At 42.9% G+C, this 19987-nt stretch overlaps 2 protein-coding genes and 1 long non-coding RNA gene across 3 annotated transcripts in view; 2 read left to right on the top strand and 1 right to left on the bottom strand.

Annotated features, from left to right (window-relative positions):
• Positions 1-1975, bottom strand: part of LOC102772657 (tripartite motif-containing protein 60-like) — a 9482-nt gene extending 7507 nt beyond the window's left edge. The window contains exon 1 of the mRNA XM_006778135.1: positions 1959-1975. Within this exon, the coding sequence (XP_006778198.1) occupies positions 1959-1975 (17 nt within the window). The remainder of the gene's footprint in view (positions 1-1958) is intronic.
• A 737-nt stretch (positions 1976-2712) lies between these two features.
• B2M (beta-2-microglobulin) lies at positions 2713-9112 on the top strand. The gene is made up of 4 exons (XM_006777994.2): positions 2713-2821; positions 6969-7244; positions 7781-7808; positions 8777-9112. Exons 1-3 carry the CDS (start codon positions 2755-2757, stop codon positions 7792-7794), a joined length of 357 nt encoding a protein of 118 aa, XP_006778057.1. The 5' UTR covers positions 2713-2754; the 3' UTR covers positions 7795-7808; positions 8777-9112.
• Positions 9113-15628: 6516 nt separating this feature from the next.
• On the top strand, positions 15629-19732 carry LOC107181548. The gene is made up of 2 exons (XR_001512203.1): positions 15629-15742; positions 18487-19732. It is a non-coding gene; the product is annotated as an uncharacterized LOC107181548 (long non-coding RNA).
• The last annotated feature ends 255 nt before the right edge of the window (positions 19733-19987 follow it).

Here is a 19987-nt window from a genome sequence, read left to right as displayed (position 1 = left end):
TCCTCCCCCCAACCCCACATCGAGGTATGTCAGTCTGTTCCATGCCTCCATGCTTCAGGTCTTACTTTGTTGGTCAATTCATTTTGTTCATTAGATTCCACAAATAAGTGAGATCATATGATATTTGTGTTTCTCAGATTGGCTTATTTCACTTAGCATAATATCTTCCAGGTCCATACATGCTGTCCCAAAGGGTAAGAGAGCCCTCTTTTTTACAGCTGCATAGTATTCCATAGCATAAATGTTCCACAGCCTTTTTTATCCATTTATCTACTGATGGGCACTTGGGCTGTTTCCAAATCTTAGCTATTGTAAAGAATGCTGCTGTGAACATAGGGGTGCATATATTCTTTTTGATTGGTGTTTTGGGGTTTCTAGAATATATTTTCAGAAGTGGGATTGCTGTTCCCTTTTCTTCGCATCTTCACCAGCACTTGTTTGTTGATTTTTTTTTATGATAGCCATTCTGACAGGTGTGAGGTGATATCTCATTGTGCTCTTATTGTTTTTTTATTTTATTTTATTTTATTTTATTTTATTGTTTAAAGTACTACAAATAGTAGTACATACGTCTCCTTTTTTCCCCAATTGGGTGCTCTTTTTTTTTTTTTTTAAAAAAAGTAATTTATATCTCTTTTTCACACTCACTATTCAAAACATGCTCTAAATGGAAATCCAAGAAAAGTACAGGAATTCTCTAAACACAGAATATTGAAACATGTACTTTCTGTCTTCACTATATGGTTTTTTTAATTTTTAAAAAAATATATTTTATTGATTTTTTTACAGAGAGGAAAGAAGAGGGATAGTTAGAAACATTGATGAGAGAGAAACATCAATCAGCTGCCTCCTGCACACCTCCCACTGGGGATGTGCCCACAACCAAGGCACATGCCCCGGACCAGAATCAAACCTGGGACCCTTCAGTCCGAAGGCCGATGATCTATCCACTGAGCCAAACCTGTTAGGGCTTATTGCTTTTAAAGTTGGTTTCTAAGTAAGTAGGTCAGAAACTATTTTTGATAAATTTTAAATACAGTTTTTCTCTGGGTTGTAGTAGACAAGGACTTTAGAGGTGAAAAATGGCCCAGTCTCTTCCTATACTCCCAGGTCAGTGGAAAATATTCAACACGAACATTTCAGGCCTTGAGAGCCTTAAATGAGTTAGAAAACAAACACAAACAAATGAGAGAGGCAGGAATGTCTCTACTTACAACTTTATACACAAAAATTTTTCCTAATTTCAAGAGTAATAGTTATAGTAGAAAAACTAGGTAAATAACAACAGTGATGACAAAACAATTGTTAAATAGTTTACATATTTGTTACTTGTTTGGAACCGTGTGAGGCTGTCTGTGTATTAACTCATTTCATTAGGCTTGTGGAGAATATTCGACTTTCTCTAGTTTAGCCATGTCTTCCACAATAGGGATTATTAAAAGGTCTAAAAACCTGTGGAAGAAATCTAGAATACATTTGTTGTGTTCCTTGGGGAAGCACAATCCAACGTCCTTCAAGTCCTTCAACTGAAAACTGCGGTGATTTCCCAGGTCTCTGCCCCTCCCCACCCCCATGGTTCACTTCCTCTTCTCACTGTTGCTTGAAGGCTCCCGGGCCATTTGCTGGCAGCATCTTTTTGTATGTGATCGCAGGAAGTTAGGTTTTCTTACAGAATCGGTCTAAAATAGTCTCGCTCTTCTAATCAGTAGGTTTGCTCCCAACCTCTTTGGCTGGGAGCAATTTAAATTCTCACTAAAATTGCCATGGCCGTTGTCTTCTAAGTGTTGGAAGCATGAAGGCCAATGGAATCAGGCCAGAGTTTGAATACTAGTCTCTTAGCCTCCGTCTTCCCTCATCCATAAAAATGAGTGAGGCAATTTCAACCTCCTAGAGTTTATTAAGGTGTTCGCTCCGTTTTTGCTTCGTTCATTCACTCATTCCGTTCACCGAATACTTACCTCGTGCCAAGCCCCATTCTAAGGCACCTAAAGAGGTCTGTTACACGCTCAAGTTCAAAGCAGTTACTATCAGTGGTCGTTTCCCCCACAAAGCAACAATCACCCTAAACAGCAACGGGGAAGATACAGAAAATTCGTTGGCAAGGAGCTTTACAAAAAGAATCTATTCCCCTAAGGGGTTCAGGAGGCCAGGAGGTCCCGCTTCACGCCAAACAGTTCTCTGAGCTCCTCGAGGTCCCTGGGCTATTCTTCTCGCCCCGCACATCCAGGAACCTACAGTGTATTCCAGGCTGTAATTATTAACACTAGTTCTTGTCCTGCCCGGCTCCGTTCATCCTCTAGCCGAACACTGAATCTTTCTGGGCTTCCATTTTTTAAAATTTTTTTTCCAAATGAACACCGCAGGTTCCAGGCTCCTAACTGGTTACGAAAGGTAAGCAAGTGATCAGCATCTCGGGCTGGGTTGGGAAAGCGAGGGCACTGGACAAAGGTGCGGTCCAGGCTCAAGTTCGAGGACGGGCGGTCAGCGTCCCAGGCTCGGGACACACCCAAGATCGGAGGGCGCCCTTTTACAGACAGCGAACCCACCCCGTCCAATCCATGCCTTCTTTCAAAAAATCACGAGGCTTTATAGGAAACTGAAACTGAAAATGCGAGTCCCATTCCTAACCTGGTCCAGCACCTCCAGCTAGGAAACTGGTGACGGGCAGGGTTCTGATTGGCGGTTCACTCGGGGGATATAAGCCGAGACGCGAGGTCGCGCCCTCATTTTGCTACTCTCACTCGAGTGGTGGCAATGGCTGTACCCGTGGCCGTGGTCCTGCTCGGGCTGCTCTGTCTGTCTGGCCTGAACGCCGAACATCGTGAGTGCCCTCTCCTCCTCTTCTCCTCTGCGGACCCTTCCTCGCCCGCGTTGGCACTCTCTCTGCACCACCCGGGCTCCCCAAGTGCTCTTTTTGGCCACGGGACGGGGCGGGGGGGTACTTACTAGCGGAAGGCGGGCAGGCTGGTTTCGTGGCGCCGAGCTGGGGACTGATGGGTGGGGACAGGCCTCTGGGGGAGGCACGCGGGGTGTCAGTCTGCCCACAGCAGCTCTGCTTCGCCGGGAGCCGCTGGGCTCCGGCTCCCTCCCGGCGCCTGGCCGCTTCACCTGTCCCCTCGCACTTTCCCATGGACGTGGACTCAGACCTTGGCGGGTCTGGCGAATGCTTCGGGGTGTCCCCGAGCGCTTTCACATCGCTGTTAACTCACTCACTCCCATTACATGTCGTTTGTTATCGTCCTAAAGCGCTTCCTGTTTTTGACAACTCACTGTGTGCGGGGGGGACGCTGCGTGCTTTCTGTCCTTAAAGGTCTCAAGGCAGCTACGATGTTAATACGAAGGTTATTAGCATTTCACCGAGGAGGAAACTGAGGCGGCTAGAGTTTGAGTGACTTAAACACAGGGGATTCATGGCGGACAGTCCCTCCTGACTGGAGCATGATGCGGAGGTGGAAGCCTTTGGGCTGTAATTCCTGCGTTTTTCAGAACCGCCTCGTTTAGGTGTGAGATCGTCGAGCTGGGCGGCCGTGGGCCCCTGTTGCCTTTGCTTTCCAGAGGGCTCTCTCTTTGGCTCCTTGCCTGGTGCTTTCCAAGATGACCTAACTCAGCTTCTACTTTCAGTTTTGATAAAGCCAAGGTTAGTCAGTTATAGCGGTTATAAAACCAGTGATAAGGGCAATCGGAGTGGCTACCCAGCTGTCTGGTGGGACACCAGGACATCCAGCACGTTCCAAATGCCCTGTAATATACTGGACCCTCTCATTTCCCCCTCATAAAGGCCTTTGTGAAGTGTGGTCTTTTGATCATGAGAAAAATGTATTTAATTTATAATTTACTTACAAAATAAAGCATGATGTCTGTGGTCACTATTATTTGCTGCTGACTGTAGAAGCCTTTCGAAAAATAACAAAAATTTCCAAACTGATATATGCCCTGTGTAGATCATTTTTGCAAGATACACAAGACATAGGTAATGGTGATTGCCTCCGGAGGTTAATTTTCTGCTCTGTCCCATGTGTGCGTTTTTTTTTAAAAAATATATTTTATTGATTTTTTTACAGAGAGGAAGGGAGAGAGCTAGAGAGTCAGAAACATCGATGAGAGAGAAACATCGATCAGCTGCCTCCTGCACACCTCCTACTGGGGATATGCCTGCAACCAAGGTACATTCCCTTGACCGGAATCGAACCCAGGACCTTTCAGTTCGCAGGCCGACGCTCTATCCACTGAGCCAAACCGGCTTCGGCCCATGTGTGGGTTTTGTTTGCTTCACTGTTAGCATAAGTTAATCTTTTAATAAGAGGCTGGGTCCAGATTCAAATGCAGGCCTGGCTGATACTGGCCCCCTTCTTAAAAGAGATTTTCATGATGATTTTGCAAAACCCCACCCAGTTCCCTCAAAGTGAGAATTCCAGGCCAGATGAACCCTGCTTTTACTCCTGTGGCATTTATTATATTCTAAGCATTAGAAGCTCAAATACAAAGAGCATTTTGATTTATCTTCACTTTTAACTTTATGGAAATAAACCAGGGCTTCATTTAGGATACTCAGTCCAGCTCTTGTGGGCTTACTTTTTTTTTAATGTATTTGTATTGACTTCAGAGAGGAAGGGAGAGATAGAAACATCAGTAAGAAACATTAATGATGAAAGAGAATCATTGATCGGCTACCTCCCACACGCCCCCTACTGGGGATGGAGCCTGCAACTCCGGCATGTGCCCTTGAGGGAAATTGAACCAGGGACTCTTCAGTCCGCAGGCTGAGGCTCTATTCACTGAGCCAAACCGGCTAGAGCTCTTATGGGCTTTTGATATTTTTTTTCCTGGTGACCTTCCCTTCGATGATAGAGTGTTTCTAGGCAGATAAGTACGTTCAGAGTGGCCTGGTACTTCTCCTCTTCCCCACCACCTTCTGGACCTGGAGAGCAGCTGCTCTGAAGTAATCATGAACCCTGAATGTATATATGTATTTTATTTTTAAAAATATCTTTATTGATTTTTAGAGAGAGAGAAAAGGAGAGGGAGAAAAACATCAACGTGAGAGAGAAACATTGATTGAGTGCCTCCTGAACGCCCCCTACCGGGGATTGAGCCTGCAACCCCGCATGTGCCCTGATCAGGAATCAGTGAGCAATCTCTGGGTGCACAGATGGCGCTCAACCAACTGAGCCACCCCAGCCAGGGCATATGTATTTTAATTGGACTCATGCATTAGTGTCAGTCTGTATATTTACTAGCAGAACACCTCTCTTCATCTGGATGAAAAATATAGAAATAGACTTTATACTTTATTTCTGCACCTCCGGGGATGTATCCCCCTAAGTCATGCATCCCCCTTTTGGAAACCACTGTCCTGCAGCATTATGCAATGTATTTTGAACCCCGCTAGCTATAGAAATCATTTCAGGGTGCCGATTAAAATGCAAATCCCATTTTCATGCATTACTCTACTTGGTCATAATGGAGAGAATGTTCTCCCCCATTTGTCAGAGTCCTCACCCTATCCGGTTTTCTAACGCAGCCATTGTTTCCTATTGTTCTCACTCATTTAAGCTATTTGCCAGCTTCGACATATAAACCTTGTAGCCATGACATCAGGTACAAAAGCAGATAGGGGCTCAGTGTATAAACTCTGGGCAGGATGTAGTGGTTGAGTTTTGTAAAAACATACTTTGGGTTGACTCTTTTAGTAATCTGAGCAACTAGTAATAATAACATCCGCCATTTACAGAGCCACTTTACTAGACACTACACATAGAGAAGTCAGATGGGTGTCGATCTAGGCAGGAGCAGGAATAAAAAAAGAAAGATGTAACATGAGTTTTTTTTTTCTTTATGTGGATTCTATGAAGGGTGTGTGAGGTGAAAAATGAAGTTTGAAAAGTAGGTTAGGACCAAATCATGTGGACTTCTAAATGACGTGTTCAGGGATTTTATGGGTGCTAAGAAGCCATTGAAATAATTGCCAGATAAAGAAGTGATCAAAGACAATACAGTAAAAAAAAAATGTGCTCTAGCCCTAGCTGGTTGGCTCTGTGGATAGAGTGTCTGCCTGTGAGCTGAAGGGTTGGATTCCGGTCAAGGGCAGAAGTCTGGGGTGTGGGCTTGATCCCCAGTAGGGGGCATGTAGGAGGCAGGCGTGCAGGAGGCAGCTGATCAATGATTCTCTCATCATTGATGTTTCTCTCCCTCTCCCTCTCCTTTCCTTTCTGAAATCAATAAAGAAATATTTTTTTTAAGGTGCTCTAGAGCACTATTAGGCAACAAATTGATAAAAATAATGTATTACCCTTTCTGGATTTTGGGATCAGCTTTTCTATGTGTCAGCTTTTAAAAATTGCTATTTGTGCCCTAGCCGGTTTGGCTCAGTGGATAGAGCCTCAGCCTGCAGACCAAAGGGTGCTGGGTTCGAATTCGGTCAAGGGCATGTACCTTGGTTGCAGGGTCCTATACACTGGGGCCTTATTCGGGGCTCATGTAGAAGACAACCAGTTGATGTGTTTCTCTCACATTGATGTTTCTCTCTGCCTTTCCCTCTCTCTTCTACTCTCCCTAAAAATCAACAGAAAAATATCCTCGGGTGAGGATTAACAACAAAAAAATTGCTAGTTGTTATGATTTATTTTCTCATTTTGATTAAATATCCATTTTCATAGTTAAAAAAAGTTCTTGAGAGCCTCCACAGAAAGGTTCTTAAAGATTTGGCACAATTTCCAGTGACAAAAGAAGATACTATTAGAAGTCTGCTAGAAAAAGCCAAAAAGGCATGTGTGGGGGAATTCTGTGGGAAAGATACGAGGTCAAAGTTTATCCTTCAAAATGGAGGTAGCCTTTGGGAAAAGTGGAAATTGAACTGGGAGAATAAGTGATCACATTTAAACACTTGGTGCCTGATCTAGCTTTTGACCAAGGTAGCCCCAAGTGAAATACTGTGCAATTTTCATTTGTCTTTCTCTGATGTTCCTCAGGGAAACCGAAGGTGCAGGTTTACTCGCGGCATCCACCAGAGAATGGAAAGCCAAATTTCCTGAACTGCTATGTGTCTGGGTTCCATCCACCTGAGATTGAAATTGATTTGATGAAGAATGGCGAAAAGTTGCCAGTGGAGAAATCAGACCTGTCTTTCAGCAAGGACTGGTCTTTCTATCTTCTGGTGCACGCCAACTTCACTCCCAGCGCAGGAGTTGAGTACAGCTGCATCGTGAACCATACTTCTCTTTCTGAGCCTATGAAAGTTAAATGGGGTAAGTTTTCAAGTTCTTTCCTTCGCTGCTAACAGTTGTGTCGGAGTAGAGACACAGCATAAGGCTGCTTTGATATTTTTTAAAAATGCATACCGGGATTGTCAGGAAACATTATTAAAGCTCTGATAAGTGGCACCTTCTGTAGCATGGTCCTGGAAATGGTAGTTTTCCCGAGGCAACAGTAAGGAGCAGCAGTAGCACTTGCACAAATGCATACTCACTTCCAACATTTCTTACCTGCTGGCTTCCTTAGGCTTTCCTGACAGCCTCAGGGAGACTGAGGACCAACCAGAGTCTCAGGGAAGCTTTCTAAGTCTTGCTCCGCTAGCTCCCCGCAATCCTGGACTCCCCCAGCAGCACTCTGACTGGGTTGGGATCTAGGCTAGTAGGCAGAGTTGGGTCCAACTAGGTCGTTCTAAACAAGGTACTCATGGTTAAGGACAGCAGGCTATTCTGTCAGGCATTTGTTAATACATAGTATTTTAAAAGTAAAACTTATTGTTTTCCTTTTTCTTTCCCTGTTTTCTTTTCCATAGATAAGGACAAGTAACCAGCATCATGGAGGTATGTTTCTAACTTTAATTTTTTAAGTTTCTTTTTTGTTTTGTTCCATTATCCTGGGGACTATTTCCAGGTAGCCTTCATCTGATAACCCTTGGTCTATGGAGGACATTCATTGGGGTGGCATGTCAGCAGGCAGAGAAGAATCCTGCAGGGTCACATTCCCTTTTCTGTGGAGTGGCCTGAGGGAGGTGTGTAGCCCCCGCTGTGGCTCTGCGCGCATCACCGGCCCTCTAAGGGAAGTCAGGGGAGCTGCTGGTGTGCTGTGACAGGATAGAGCAAACACACACCACCTGCAAGGGTTTGCTCTTTTTTTCTGCCATTTCCACAGGGACTATCTCTGGGCCTTCAAAAACGAACCACTCTCTTCTCTTGCATAGCAGTTGCATTATTACTCAGTCAGAAGAGAGGCATGGCATGGTTCTGAAGATGTCCCATTCCTTTGTCTCCTGTTGAGCCTTCGCTGTGGGCACCGTGTTTGCCCCCTAGAGGCTCCCAGTCCGATAGAGGAGAGAAAGAGAAACACTGTTATAATAATGTAAAGACACTAAAATGGATGTAACTACAAGGATCTTCAGCAGCATGAAAGAGGGAGGAACTGGACTTCTCTGCCTCTTTGGACAGAGTAGAAAAGCCTCTTCACATGCCCTGTTATGTTTTAGGACAAGGAAATTAATTCAAGAGAGCATTAAAGAAGCTGGGTGACCTGACCAGAGTCACCCAGTAGCTGAATGATAGAGCCAGAATCTGAACTGTGGTGCCGGCAATTCCTTTCGCTGAGGTTGTGGGAGAACCAATGGGATAAACTAAAGGGAAACGCTCTTTGTAATGGGTCTGGAAAGTTGTCTGCAGCTACTTCCTTTACAAATGGTGTCGCACACAGCAAAAGTTAGACAAGTTGGGTGGTGTGATCTGTAATCCAAACGAAATAAGTATACTTGCTAACAAGACTTTCCTCCCTCTCCCTTCAGGTTTGAAGATGCCTGCCTCATTTGGATTAAACTAATTCAAAATTCTGTTTTCTTTTTAATGCATATACATTATTATGCTTTATGCACACAAATTAAGGGGCAACGCACTGAATTTAACACAAACATCACCTGCTTTAAAATTTCACTTTGGGTTTTATGTCTTCCTGGCTGACCTATCTGGGCAGAAGGTCGCTGGCGGCTTAGGACAGGGAGGGGAGAATTCTTATGTCCAAGATTACCATTATGAGAGGATTTTCATAGAAAATTTACCTTTAATCAATGTTGCAAATATTTTGATATTTTTGCTTCATTAAATAAAACTATGGTAAAACTTGAGGTGTTCAGTTTCTTATATCTCTCTCCCTCTCTTACCTTTTTGTTTTCAAACAGGGAAACAATCTTCAAGTGTCACTTGAAGAAGAGTGTAAATCCCTGTTCTATAGGGTTTGGTTCATGGAGGAAGGGGCCTCAGTGATCTGCATTTTACAGATGAGGAACAGGATCCCAGAGAAATTAAATGACTTAGTCAGAGGGACACACCTGTCTGCTAAAGACCAGGCTTGCATCTTTTAGTCAGAGTTCTGTTCCCTCGGCCAAGACCTCCGGAATGTCTATACTCAAAGAGGGAACAAGAGTGTCTGGAGAATTTCATATTTTAGGAAGCAGTAGATAAACTTGGAATGAAAATTACTAGACTTTTCAATTTCAAGGCATAGTTTATACATGATGACCCTCTTGGTGCACTTTTTTATTTGACCAAAAATTTCAGTTAGCTAGTGCTAGGTACTGACAAGATGAATAAAACACAACACTGCTCTCAAATTGCTCAGCTTAGTGGAGTGGCAGACATGCACTCAAATAATTAATGCGTCCTGATAAAGAGTATAGGCAGCATAGGAAAGCCCGAAGAACTAGGTCGTAGGAAAGTGTTCTCAGGGAACAACAAAAACTTTAGGTAGGTGTTAGGGAAGCCATTTATTTGCTGGAGCTGAGACTTGATGGAAAGTGGTTCTCCCTGTTGGTGAGGGAGGCCTGGGGTGGTCAGGCAGGGGGGAAAATTACGAGATGTATAGAGGTATGACAGATGTGGGTTATTTCAAAGAGCAGAGCAAGGGTATCTGAGAGAAGATCTGTAGGAACTTAGTTGAGAAAATTGAAGGGTGACTTAGACCAATAACTTTTCACCCCTGATGCACAGTAGAATTATCTGTGCTACTTATTAAAACATACCAGCTCTTGCCTGGCCAGTACAGCTCAGTGGTTCAGTGTCGACCTATGAACCATGTGGTCATGGTTTGATTCCCAGTCAGGGCACATGCCCAGGTTGAGAGCTCGATCCCCAGGAGGGGGCATGTAGGAGGCAGCCTATCAATGATTCTCTCTCATCATTAATGTTTCTCTTTCTCTCCCTCCCCTTCCTCTCTGAAATTAATAAAAATATATTTTTAAAAAAAACACACATACCAGCTCTAAAAAAAAACTAGAGCCCATTAAAAAACCCCAGCTTTCTAGGTTCCAATCCAGAGCAACTAAACCAGTCTCTAAGGGTGGAGCCCAGACACACAACAGTATTATTATTATCTTAAATTAAGTCCTTATGTTTTTAGAGCAGTTTTAGGAAAACAGCAAAATTGAGAGGAAGGTGCAGAGATTTTCCATATAATCCCTGCCCCCCACCAACCATAGCCTCCCCCATTGTCAACATCCCTGACCAGAGTGGTACATTTGTTACAACTGATGACCCTACATTGATGTATCATTAGCACCAAAGTCATAGTTTACAGTATGGTTCACTCTTGGTGTGTTGTATGTTCTATGGGTTTGGACAAGTGTATAATGACATGCATCCATCATTATGGTATTATACAGAGTATTTCACAGTCCTAAACATCCTCTGTGCTCCCAACATTCATTCCTCCTTCTCGCCCCCACAACTTGAAGCAACCATTGATTTTGTTACCTTCCTCAGTTTTGCCTTATCCAGAACGTCATATAGTTGGACTCATGCAGTATGTAGCCTTTTCAAATTGGCTTCTTTCAGTTAGTAATATGCACTTACGGTTCATTCATGTCTTTTCATGACTTGATAGTGCATTACTTTTTAGTGTTAAATAACATGCCATTGTCTGGGTGTACCTCAGTCTATCCACTCAACTAATGAAGAACATAATGGTTCCAAAATTTAGCAATTATGAATAAAGATGATACAAATATCACGTGCAGGCTTTTGTGTGGACATAAGTTTTCACAATATTGTGGGTTTTTAAAAAAAACCTCTAGATGGTTCTAATGTGTAGCCAAGGTTGAGACCCATTGAGTTAAATCATAAAGGACTTCCTGTCCCATGTCATTCAACAGAACTATTTTGTGAAAAGCTTGTTTGCTGGCTAATGGTCCCATGTAATACTCCTCTGGACCATATGCCTCAGTTGCCCATTTCAGAACTAGGAACTGATCAGAGAGGAGGAATACTGGGGCTTAACTGTGCTCATTAAATACAATTGTTCAATGCAAATTAAACAAAAATCTCAATGTTGATAATAAAGAGTTAGACCTTACATAATGACAGAAAAATAACCATGCTATATTGCTGAAATAAAAAAGTAACTTCTAGAAAAATGTCATGAATTATATACTTGTATCATACACAAAAGCAGATCTGTAAAGTCATGTCCTAAATTACTGTTAGTGGCTACTCAAGGAGAAGGGTAAACAAAGAAAAGGAAGCTGACTAGTCTGTAAGGAAATTAATTTGCTAACAGCCATTTGGCTGAGTATCAGTGAGCATTTTCCTGTGTGTGTGTGTGTATGGGGGAAGGGATTGGGGGAGGGTTGGGAGTGGAGGAGTGATGGTGAAACAGTTCAGGCTCATATCTTAAGCAGTGGTATTTCCCTCCTGCTGCTCCCCATGGCCATCAGTGTGGCCCATGTTCTGCCCTTCTATATACTAGGGAATGTAGGAGCTGAGCCAACCATCGCCTACCATGGCCTGGCCAAATGGAAGGAGGCTGGAAACCGTAAGACTCTCCCACTCTCCCAGGCAGAAGGCAAGCTGTTTCTCAACTTGAAGCAAATTGATTATTTGAAGAATTATTTGGCTAATTAATATATAAAACTTTTCTTTTAGAAAATTTATTGTAAAATTGTTTTAAAATTGTCCTCATCAAATAATGAAAGTAAAGAAAAATATCATAAATGTTTGCAATCTCTTACAACAGAGATTACCACCTTTTGGACCCCACTGGATTTTCTCAGTGTGCCCATCACTCTCCATTTTATACGATGGCATTTATTTATTTATTTTTATGGAAACCAACATTTTATTGAGCTCTCCTCACTCCTCAGAAATCTACCCCAGCAGATTCTCTCTTTGCTGTGTGCATCACAGACATGGGGTGTGACCAGCACTCCCCCCATCGCCTGCTACATGACACACCCAAGAGAGGAAGGCTCCTTCTGGGACCAAGAGAGCAGTTAACCATAAAGACCCCAGAGGTGTAATTCATTTCTCTTACAAAACAAAAAACAAGTATGAAACCTCAGGAATGTCCTAGCGCTCAGAATGTAAATATTAAAAAGGGGCCGGCTGGCGTGACTCGGTGGTTGAGTGTCGACCTATGAACTAAGAGTTATAGGTTGGATTCCTGGTCAGGGCTTATACCCGCCTGGTTTCCAGCTGGATCCCCAGTAGCGTGTGTGTGTGTATGTGTGTGTGTGTGTGTAGGCAGCCAATCAATGATTCTCTCTCATCATTGATGTTTCTATCTCCCTCTCCCTTCCTCTCTGAAATCAATAAAAGTATTTTTTTAAAAAACCAAACTATTCTGACACTTTGGAGAACTACAAGAAGGGCTGATAGAAAACAAAAACAAAAAACACTCCTAGTAAACGTAATTAAAAAATAACAGTTTGACCATGTATTAAGCAGTTCCTATGCACTAAATTCCATACACCTTCTCTCATTAGTTGGATGCACAGCTATTTGTCTTCTGTGGTCCTCCACAATAGAGATAATTAAAAAGTCTATGAAACTGAAGAGATACTTTTATCTCTGTAGCACCCAGGCCTAACTGATGATGTTCAGGCTCCCCCTTTCCCCATGGGCCACTTCCTGTTCTTTCTGTTTTCACTTAGACAAACAGAGAGGACTCCTGGTGACACACAATGCCATAGTGCTCTCTGAAGTGGTTTCCTCGGTATCTGTCGCTAGGAAACAGATGGCAGGTGTGCATGCCATTTTTATCACCTGAAGAGTCAGTGAGTGTCTCAGGTAGAGTTCTCACAGCAGCAGGCCTGAGCCAAGGATTCGGAGGCAAGTGACTTACTGAGAAAGGGCTTGCAGGAGAAACCAATAAGGGAGTGGGGGGTAAAGGGTACAGAATGGGAAGAAGCCAAGTGAGGGTGTGATTTCAGAAGTGCCACACTCAGCCTGTTCTCAGGGTGAGCTCTAGAACAAGAACAAACCTCAGAGTTTGTTTTGTCTCGAAGCGAAGGAGCTGGGTTTTCCTGTCTTAGGCGACAGGCTGCCCAGGTGAAGTGGGTGAAATGTAAAACTCCCAGGTACTTCCAGTTCACTTCAGTGCCTGCGGGTAATCTGAGGGCTAGAGATAATGTGCAGGTGCTAGTTGTTGGCAGCAAAATATGAAAAGAGCTGGTGATGGGATCAGTCTGCTACTATGAGTTTCCTGTTAACACCTCTGATAGGAACATTTACTGAGCTCACAACACATGCCATCCCAAACTTCCTTTAAAAGTTCCAAGTTTCTAAGGCGCTAGCATTGAAGTGTGAATGCCTCTGAACTCAGACCTGAGTTTGAATTCTAATTCCACAAAAGGAATGGGAAAAGTCATACTCCTCGCTTGACTCTTCATCATCATATTCATAAAATGGGATAATTATGCCTACATCATAATGTTTATTCATTTAATCATTTGATCAATGAATATGGAATTCTAGTCTATGTCAGGCCCTGTACCAGGGATGTTCTGACAAGGGGAAGGTGGTAAGAAGGGCACTGTAAAATGTAAAGCAATAGGTATCTGCTTTTACTTCCAGTGGTTCTTCATTTTCATAACTCATGAGAATGTAAAATAATCTAAAACCACAGCAAGGAGATAGATACAAGGGAAAACTTCTTGGCGCTTAACTGGGGGGAAAGAAAACCCCACAAGCTGTTTGGGTAGAATTCCTTTCTCTAAGGGGCTTAAGTAAAAGCTGGTCCTCACTCTGGGCAATTCCTCCAAAGGTTAATCTGTAAGAAGAGCTTTTTTTTTTTTTTGGCAGTCTCAGGGTTTCTGAAAATGGTTTTTCTTTCTTTTCTTTTTTAAAAAGGCTTTTATTGAGAAATCAGTTATACAGAGAGAAGTTTCACTTTTTAAAAAATTGATTTGAGAGAGAGAGGAAAGGAGAGGGAGAGAGAAACAACAATGAGAGAGAAACATTGATCTGCTGCCTCCTGCATGCACCCCATTGGGGATAAAGCCCACAACTTGGGCATGTTCCCCAACTGGGAATTGAACCTGTGGACTGACAGTGTAGCAGACGACACTCAACCAACTGGGCCACACCAGCCAGCTTGCCTTTGTTCTCTTAATTGGAACACTATTTGGATTTCTGCCTGAATCAGGGCTCTTGATTTTTTTTTTTTAATCTCAAAGATATGCTTGTTGCCACTCACTATGAAAGGCCTTTTATTTTTAGGTTAGCAGTCAAAAACATCTTGAAACAACTGCTACTTGGACTTTCTGTCTCTGTCGTTTGCATACTGGAACTAGCCAATCCCTGCGAACCTAGCCAGTAAGCATTCATTTGCATTTTGTGGTTTTTGCCTTTATGGACCCTGCCTTTCTTTGTTCTCTCCAAAGTGCAGTTTGAGTTGCTACCTGAATCTATGTCTCTTGGATTGCAATCCTTTGCTCAAAGAAGTGCTTTTTGTTTGTTATTATAGTCTAAATCTCTTCTTTGGTTAATAGAACCATGACCTTGAAGACTGAAAGTTGCACTATATTGATGGCTCAGATTCAGATATGGTATTGCTGGTTGTGGTGTGATTCTCTGAATGGTGAATATCTTTAAAACTTGAACAACAAACAAAACTTGGTAGTTGCATTTCTGAAAAATTCAGTGTGTATGGGCCTGGCATAGTAGTCGATAAATATTCAAGGAATAAATTAAAATAATTGAGAAATCAAGCATGTTTTTACATGTGATTGTAAAGCCCAGATTATAAGCAGGTTTTTCATATGTGTGTGTGTGTATGTGTGTGTAGGGTGGGACTCCTGTCCTTCAGCCTCTAATACAGTGGTTCTCAACCTTCTGTCCCTTTAAATACAGTTCCTCATGTTGTGACCCAATCATAAAATTATTTTCGTTGCCACTTCATAACTATAATGTTGCTACTGTTACGAATCATAATGTAAATATCTGATATGCAGGATGGTCTTAGGCGACCCCTGTGAAAGGGTCGTTTGACCGCCAAAGGGGTCGCGACTCACAGGTTGAGAACCGCTGCTTTAATATCTGCAGTGACCCCATTATTGAAACAACCAAAAGCAAGTCTTATTAATTTACCAAATTTCTCTTTAAGAAACATACTGCCTTAATTGACAACCACCCTTTACAGTTGCTGATCTAATGACTAAAGAGGAGGCGGGACAACCCCAAACACAACAACCCCGCCCTTCCCGTTTCTCAGAAAGCATGAGGCTTTGGAGAAACAGGAAACTTAGGACTGGAAAGTCCCGTTTTCTAACCTATAACAGCACTTTTTGACCAGAGACCAGTGACGAGCACGCCGGGCTCGAGTTTTGATTGGGCCGTTGAAAAACTAAAATAGCGAGTTAAAAAGGGGAACACCCCCGTGCTTTCCGCCGCCCGGTTGGTGGGAGTAAGTGCCGCGACGCCTCCCTAGGTGACTTGGGCTCTGTTCTTCGCTGGGCACTGCTGCCAGCCTGGGCGCGTTCAAGGTGTGTACCCCCTCCCGCGTCACCCTCTCCCACTGCATCTTTCTCTCTCTCTTTTTAAAAAAGTGTATTTTATTGATTTTTTTACAGAGAGGAAGGGAGAGGAATAGAGTTAGAAACATTGATCAGCTGCCTCCTGTCCACCTCCTACTGGGGATGTGCCCGCAACCAAGGTACCTGCCCTTGACCCGAATCAAACCTGGGATCCTTCAGTCCGCAGGCCGACGCTGAGCCAAACCGGTTAGGGCTGCATCTTTCTCTTTACCTGCCGGTTCTTCCTGGCCCTTTGACTCCGGTCATCCCCGCCCAGGTTCAGCTCGTTCAGGCTCCTTTGGGATCAGAGAAGGAAGCCACGGAGAGGCCGGAGTGTGGCACACGGCTGGATAGCTACCTGGGTAGGGGGAGAGGAACAGCACAAAATATATAGGTTTTTGATGAGCCGCTGGGCACGTGAGTGGGATTGGGGGTGGTGGGCACAGCTTCCCGGGCTGCCCAGCCTGCTCCCAGAGGGTTCGCTTTCCCTGGGCGCATGAGAAGGGGGAGAGGCGGATGGGTCAGGAAAGGCCAACACATAGGTAGCTGAGAGTGTCAGCATAAGAAACAGTCAAACCTGTAGAGAATTTTTGTGAGTTCATTTGAGCCAATCTGTCAACAATTGCTGAGAAGCAAAATCTCTACGGATTGAGAAAATGGTCCAGAGAACGGCAGTTTTGCATCTTTTTTAAAAAAACATTATAATGAAAAGAGGAGGCATAAATGGGTTACATGAAATCCATTGGTGATAGATTAGGGAGGTAGGATAAAGCAAGTGGGGGGACTTCTGGGACTGGATTGAAAGTAAAATGATGGACACATCTTTTACATAGGTGGGTAAGGATAGTTAATGGTCTGCAATGAACGTGGTCACAATAACAATGAGAGGATTTGTGGTCCCCCGCCCTGGTGCATTGGCTGTGCCCTGAGGGGTCTGGAAACCCGGACCTTACCCTGACATTCCAAAGGTATGTTATGGAAGATGCAAAAAGACAGTAGACAGGCTTAATTAAGGTAAAGGTTGACTTTTGTCAGGTAAGAGTCTAGCCTAGGACATGACTATCTGCCACAAACTGCTTTTGGTTAAACAGTTTTAATTTCAGACCATCCTATGTGGTTACTTTAGGCCGTTGAGTTTGTGAGGCTGCCATGCAGGCCTTCCCTGGGGTCTAAGACTTGTGTCTCAATCCAGATTGTGTCAGCTGTTTTGTATAACATTTCTATGACAGCTTATGTGTTTATTTTGGCAAAAGCCTTATTGAGATATAATTCACAAACTATACAATTTACCTATATAAGTATATAATCCAGTTGGTTTTTAATATATTCACAATGTTGTGTAACCATCACTTCAATTTTATTTATTTGTTTTTGTTTTTCAGAAAAAGAGGAAAGGGGGGGGGGAGAGAGAAACATCCATGTGAGAGAAAACATTGATTGGTTGCCTCCCATACATGCCCGCAACCTTCTGGTGAATGGGAGGACACTCCAACCAACTGAGCCACCTATCTAGGGCTCATCTCAATTTTAGAACATTTACATCAACCCCAAAAGAAACCCTATATCCATTAGCAGTCACTCCCATTTCTCCCCATGGATTTGCCGATTATTGACATTTCATATAAACGGAAGCATACAGTACGTGGTCTTTGTGATTGACTTGTCACTTAATATGAAGTTTTCAAATGTCACCCATACTACAGCAAGTATCAGCATTTTATTCTTTTTTGTGCTAAATAATTCTCCATTGTCTGGATATGCCACATTTTGTTTATCCATTCATCAGTTAATGGGCATTTGAGTTGTTTCCACTTTCCATTATTATAAATAATGCTGTTGTCAATATTCATATACAAGTTTTCCACGTGAACCTATGCTTTCAATTCTCTTGGGTATAAACCTAGGAGTGGAATTGCTGGGTCATCTGGTAACTCTATGTTTAACATTTTGAGGAACTTCCAAACTGTTTTCCAAAGCTATCACACCATTTTACATTCCCATCAGCAGTGTATGAGAGTTCCAATTTTTCTGTATTCTTGCCAACACTTATTATCTTTTATATTATTGCCATCCTACTCGCTGTGAAATGGTATTTCATTCTGGCTTTAAATATTTGCCTTTTCTTAATGACTTAGTGATACATTATTTTAAAATTACAAAATAATTTATAGAGCTTTCATAAAGTTTTGAGAACTTTAACCATCTAGGTCATGTACCCAAAAGCCACAGAGAGTAGACTCAAACCAAACTCTCTGTGATGAGTGCTTGAACTCCATTCCCTCTTTCCTAGAACAGAATCTGGGCTAAAACTCTTCAAAACTCCACTTGCTGCCTCTGTTAGAAAGATGATTCTGGGCAAGATGAAGCTTTTGTACATGAACTCAATGATTCATTTCTTAGTTGCTATTAGAAACTCAAATATGCACAGAACTTTTGGGCTTCTCCCTTTTTACTTTGTAAAAAGGTGTATCCTGGAATTTCTCCTAATGGCTCTTGAGTGAAGTCGTGACCCTTTTTTGGTGTTTATGATTGTGTGCCCTTCTCCCCCTACCGTCAGGACATGGAATAAGGAGGGACACAAAGCTTAAGCTTTGTTTAAATGCATAACTATCAAAAATGTTTGATATGCATTTTCGCTATATATCTTTACATTTTTTACTACTGTCAATCTTATTTTAACTATTAATAAAGTTTACTTTTTTCTCATTTTTCAGTTACACACCATTCAGTTTTATAAGTGGCTCCCAGAAGCATCACCCCCCCTCACCCCCGTGGGAACACAGCCGTTGTGGAGGTGGAGCCAGGACTGGAACCAGGATCAGTGGTCAGATAGACTTGAAAATCTGGACTTTAAATTCTTATGTAAGTCAGAGAGTGACTGACCATCATCTGTGAGACGCTGAGGACTTCTAACATTCACTGTAAACTGAGGCCTGGATCCAAAAAGCACAATGAATGCAAGTACATGCTATGGTAGTGTGGTGAATTCTAGACAAGCTGGAGAATTTTGTACAGCTCGGGGAGGAGACCCAATTCCTGAGGTGGTCTTGGAATCGGAACTGATAGAACTCGGAGAAAGTGAGGAAGTGGTTGACCTCACCTCTGACTCTCTCGAACCTGCAGTGATTGACCTAACTCACCATGACTCTGTTGTGACTACTGAGGAAAGGAGGAGGCCAAGGAGAAACAAAAGGTCACTCCAAGGACAAACTAGCATCTGTGTGCTGAGCGAAAAGAAGCGGGTGATGAGAGACAGAGATGTATATGCCCTGGAAAAAGAAACTTTTAGGTGCGCACTACCTGGTTATGTCCAGTGCCGGATTTGTATGGACGGGTACTTTGAGATTGAATTGAGTAGACGGCATATCTATTCTACAGCATGTGGCCACATCTTCTGTAGTCAGTGCCTCTGCACTTTCCTTAGAAATACTAAAAATTGCCCAGTTTGTTTGAAGAAAATTGACCGCAATCAGTACCACCGAATTTATATATAACGTGTGCTTTGTTGCTCAGGATAGACAAACCCCCTGACTGGATTTTTCCACGTCTTTGCACAGAAACTATGGAGTTGTTGGTGTCCAATGCTCTGAGCTCCGAAAGTCTGATTTTAAACATTGTTCTCTTGAGTGTATGAAAACTCTTTTATTGCTCACAAATGACGAGACTGCTTTTTTATTCCTTAGGCTTCACGCTGCAGGCCTGGACTTTTGTTGCTATAGTGAATCAGAAACTGGTGGTTGTCCTCAAAGCAATTTTCCTTTTTTTTTTCTTCTCATAGTAATCAATTTTTAACTGGTCACATGTGGGCATTTTGGATCATGTAAATAAGAGCAACATCCTAGAGATGGGGAAGCAAGTAGATGGAAGGAAGCTGGGAGACAACTCTGAAAACCAGAGCCACAAATACAAGTTTGGACTTTTATGAGATAAATAAATAAACTTCATTGTTTAAGCAACTATTATACTGGGTCTTGTTTAGAGCAATTGAGCCCTTATTTTAATGAATGGACTAGGCAGGGTGCTGTCTCTGAGTTTCTCTGGATTTCCTGATTCCACTGAGTGGAAGGAAGTCAGTCCTACCTGTCCAACCAGCAGGGTGGAGTGGGGTATTACCATGGGTAGGCACCAGGTCCTTCTGGGACTAGTGGCTTTCAAGGCCGGCCTGGGGCGTTGCCTAGGCACACTGAAATCTAGAGCTGTGGTTCTGCTCTCTGA

This window comes from Myotis davidii, unplaced genomic scaffold (assembly GCF_000327345.1).
Source record: "Myotis davidii unplaced genomic scaffold, ASM32734v1 scaffold46, whole genome shotgun sequence".
NCBI classification, from domain to species: domain Eukaryota; kingdom Metazoa; phylum Chordata; class Mammalia; order Chiroptera; family Vespertilionidae; genus Myotis; species Myotis davidii.
Note: the sequence above shows the minus strand (reverse complement) of the source record. Positions and strands in the feature narration are given on the sequence as shown.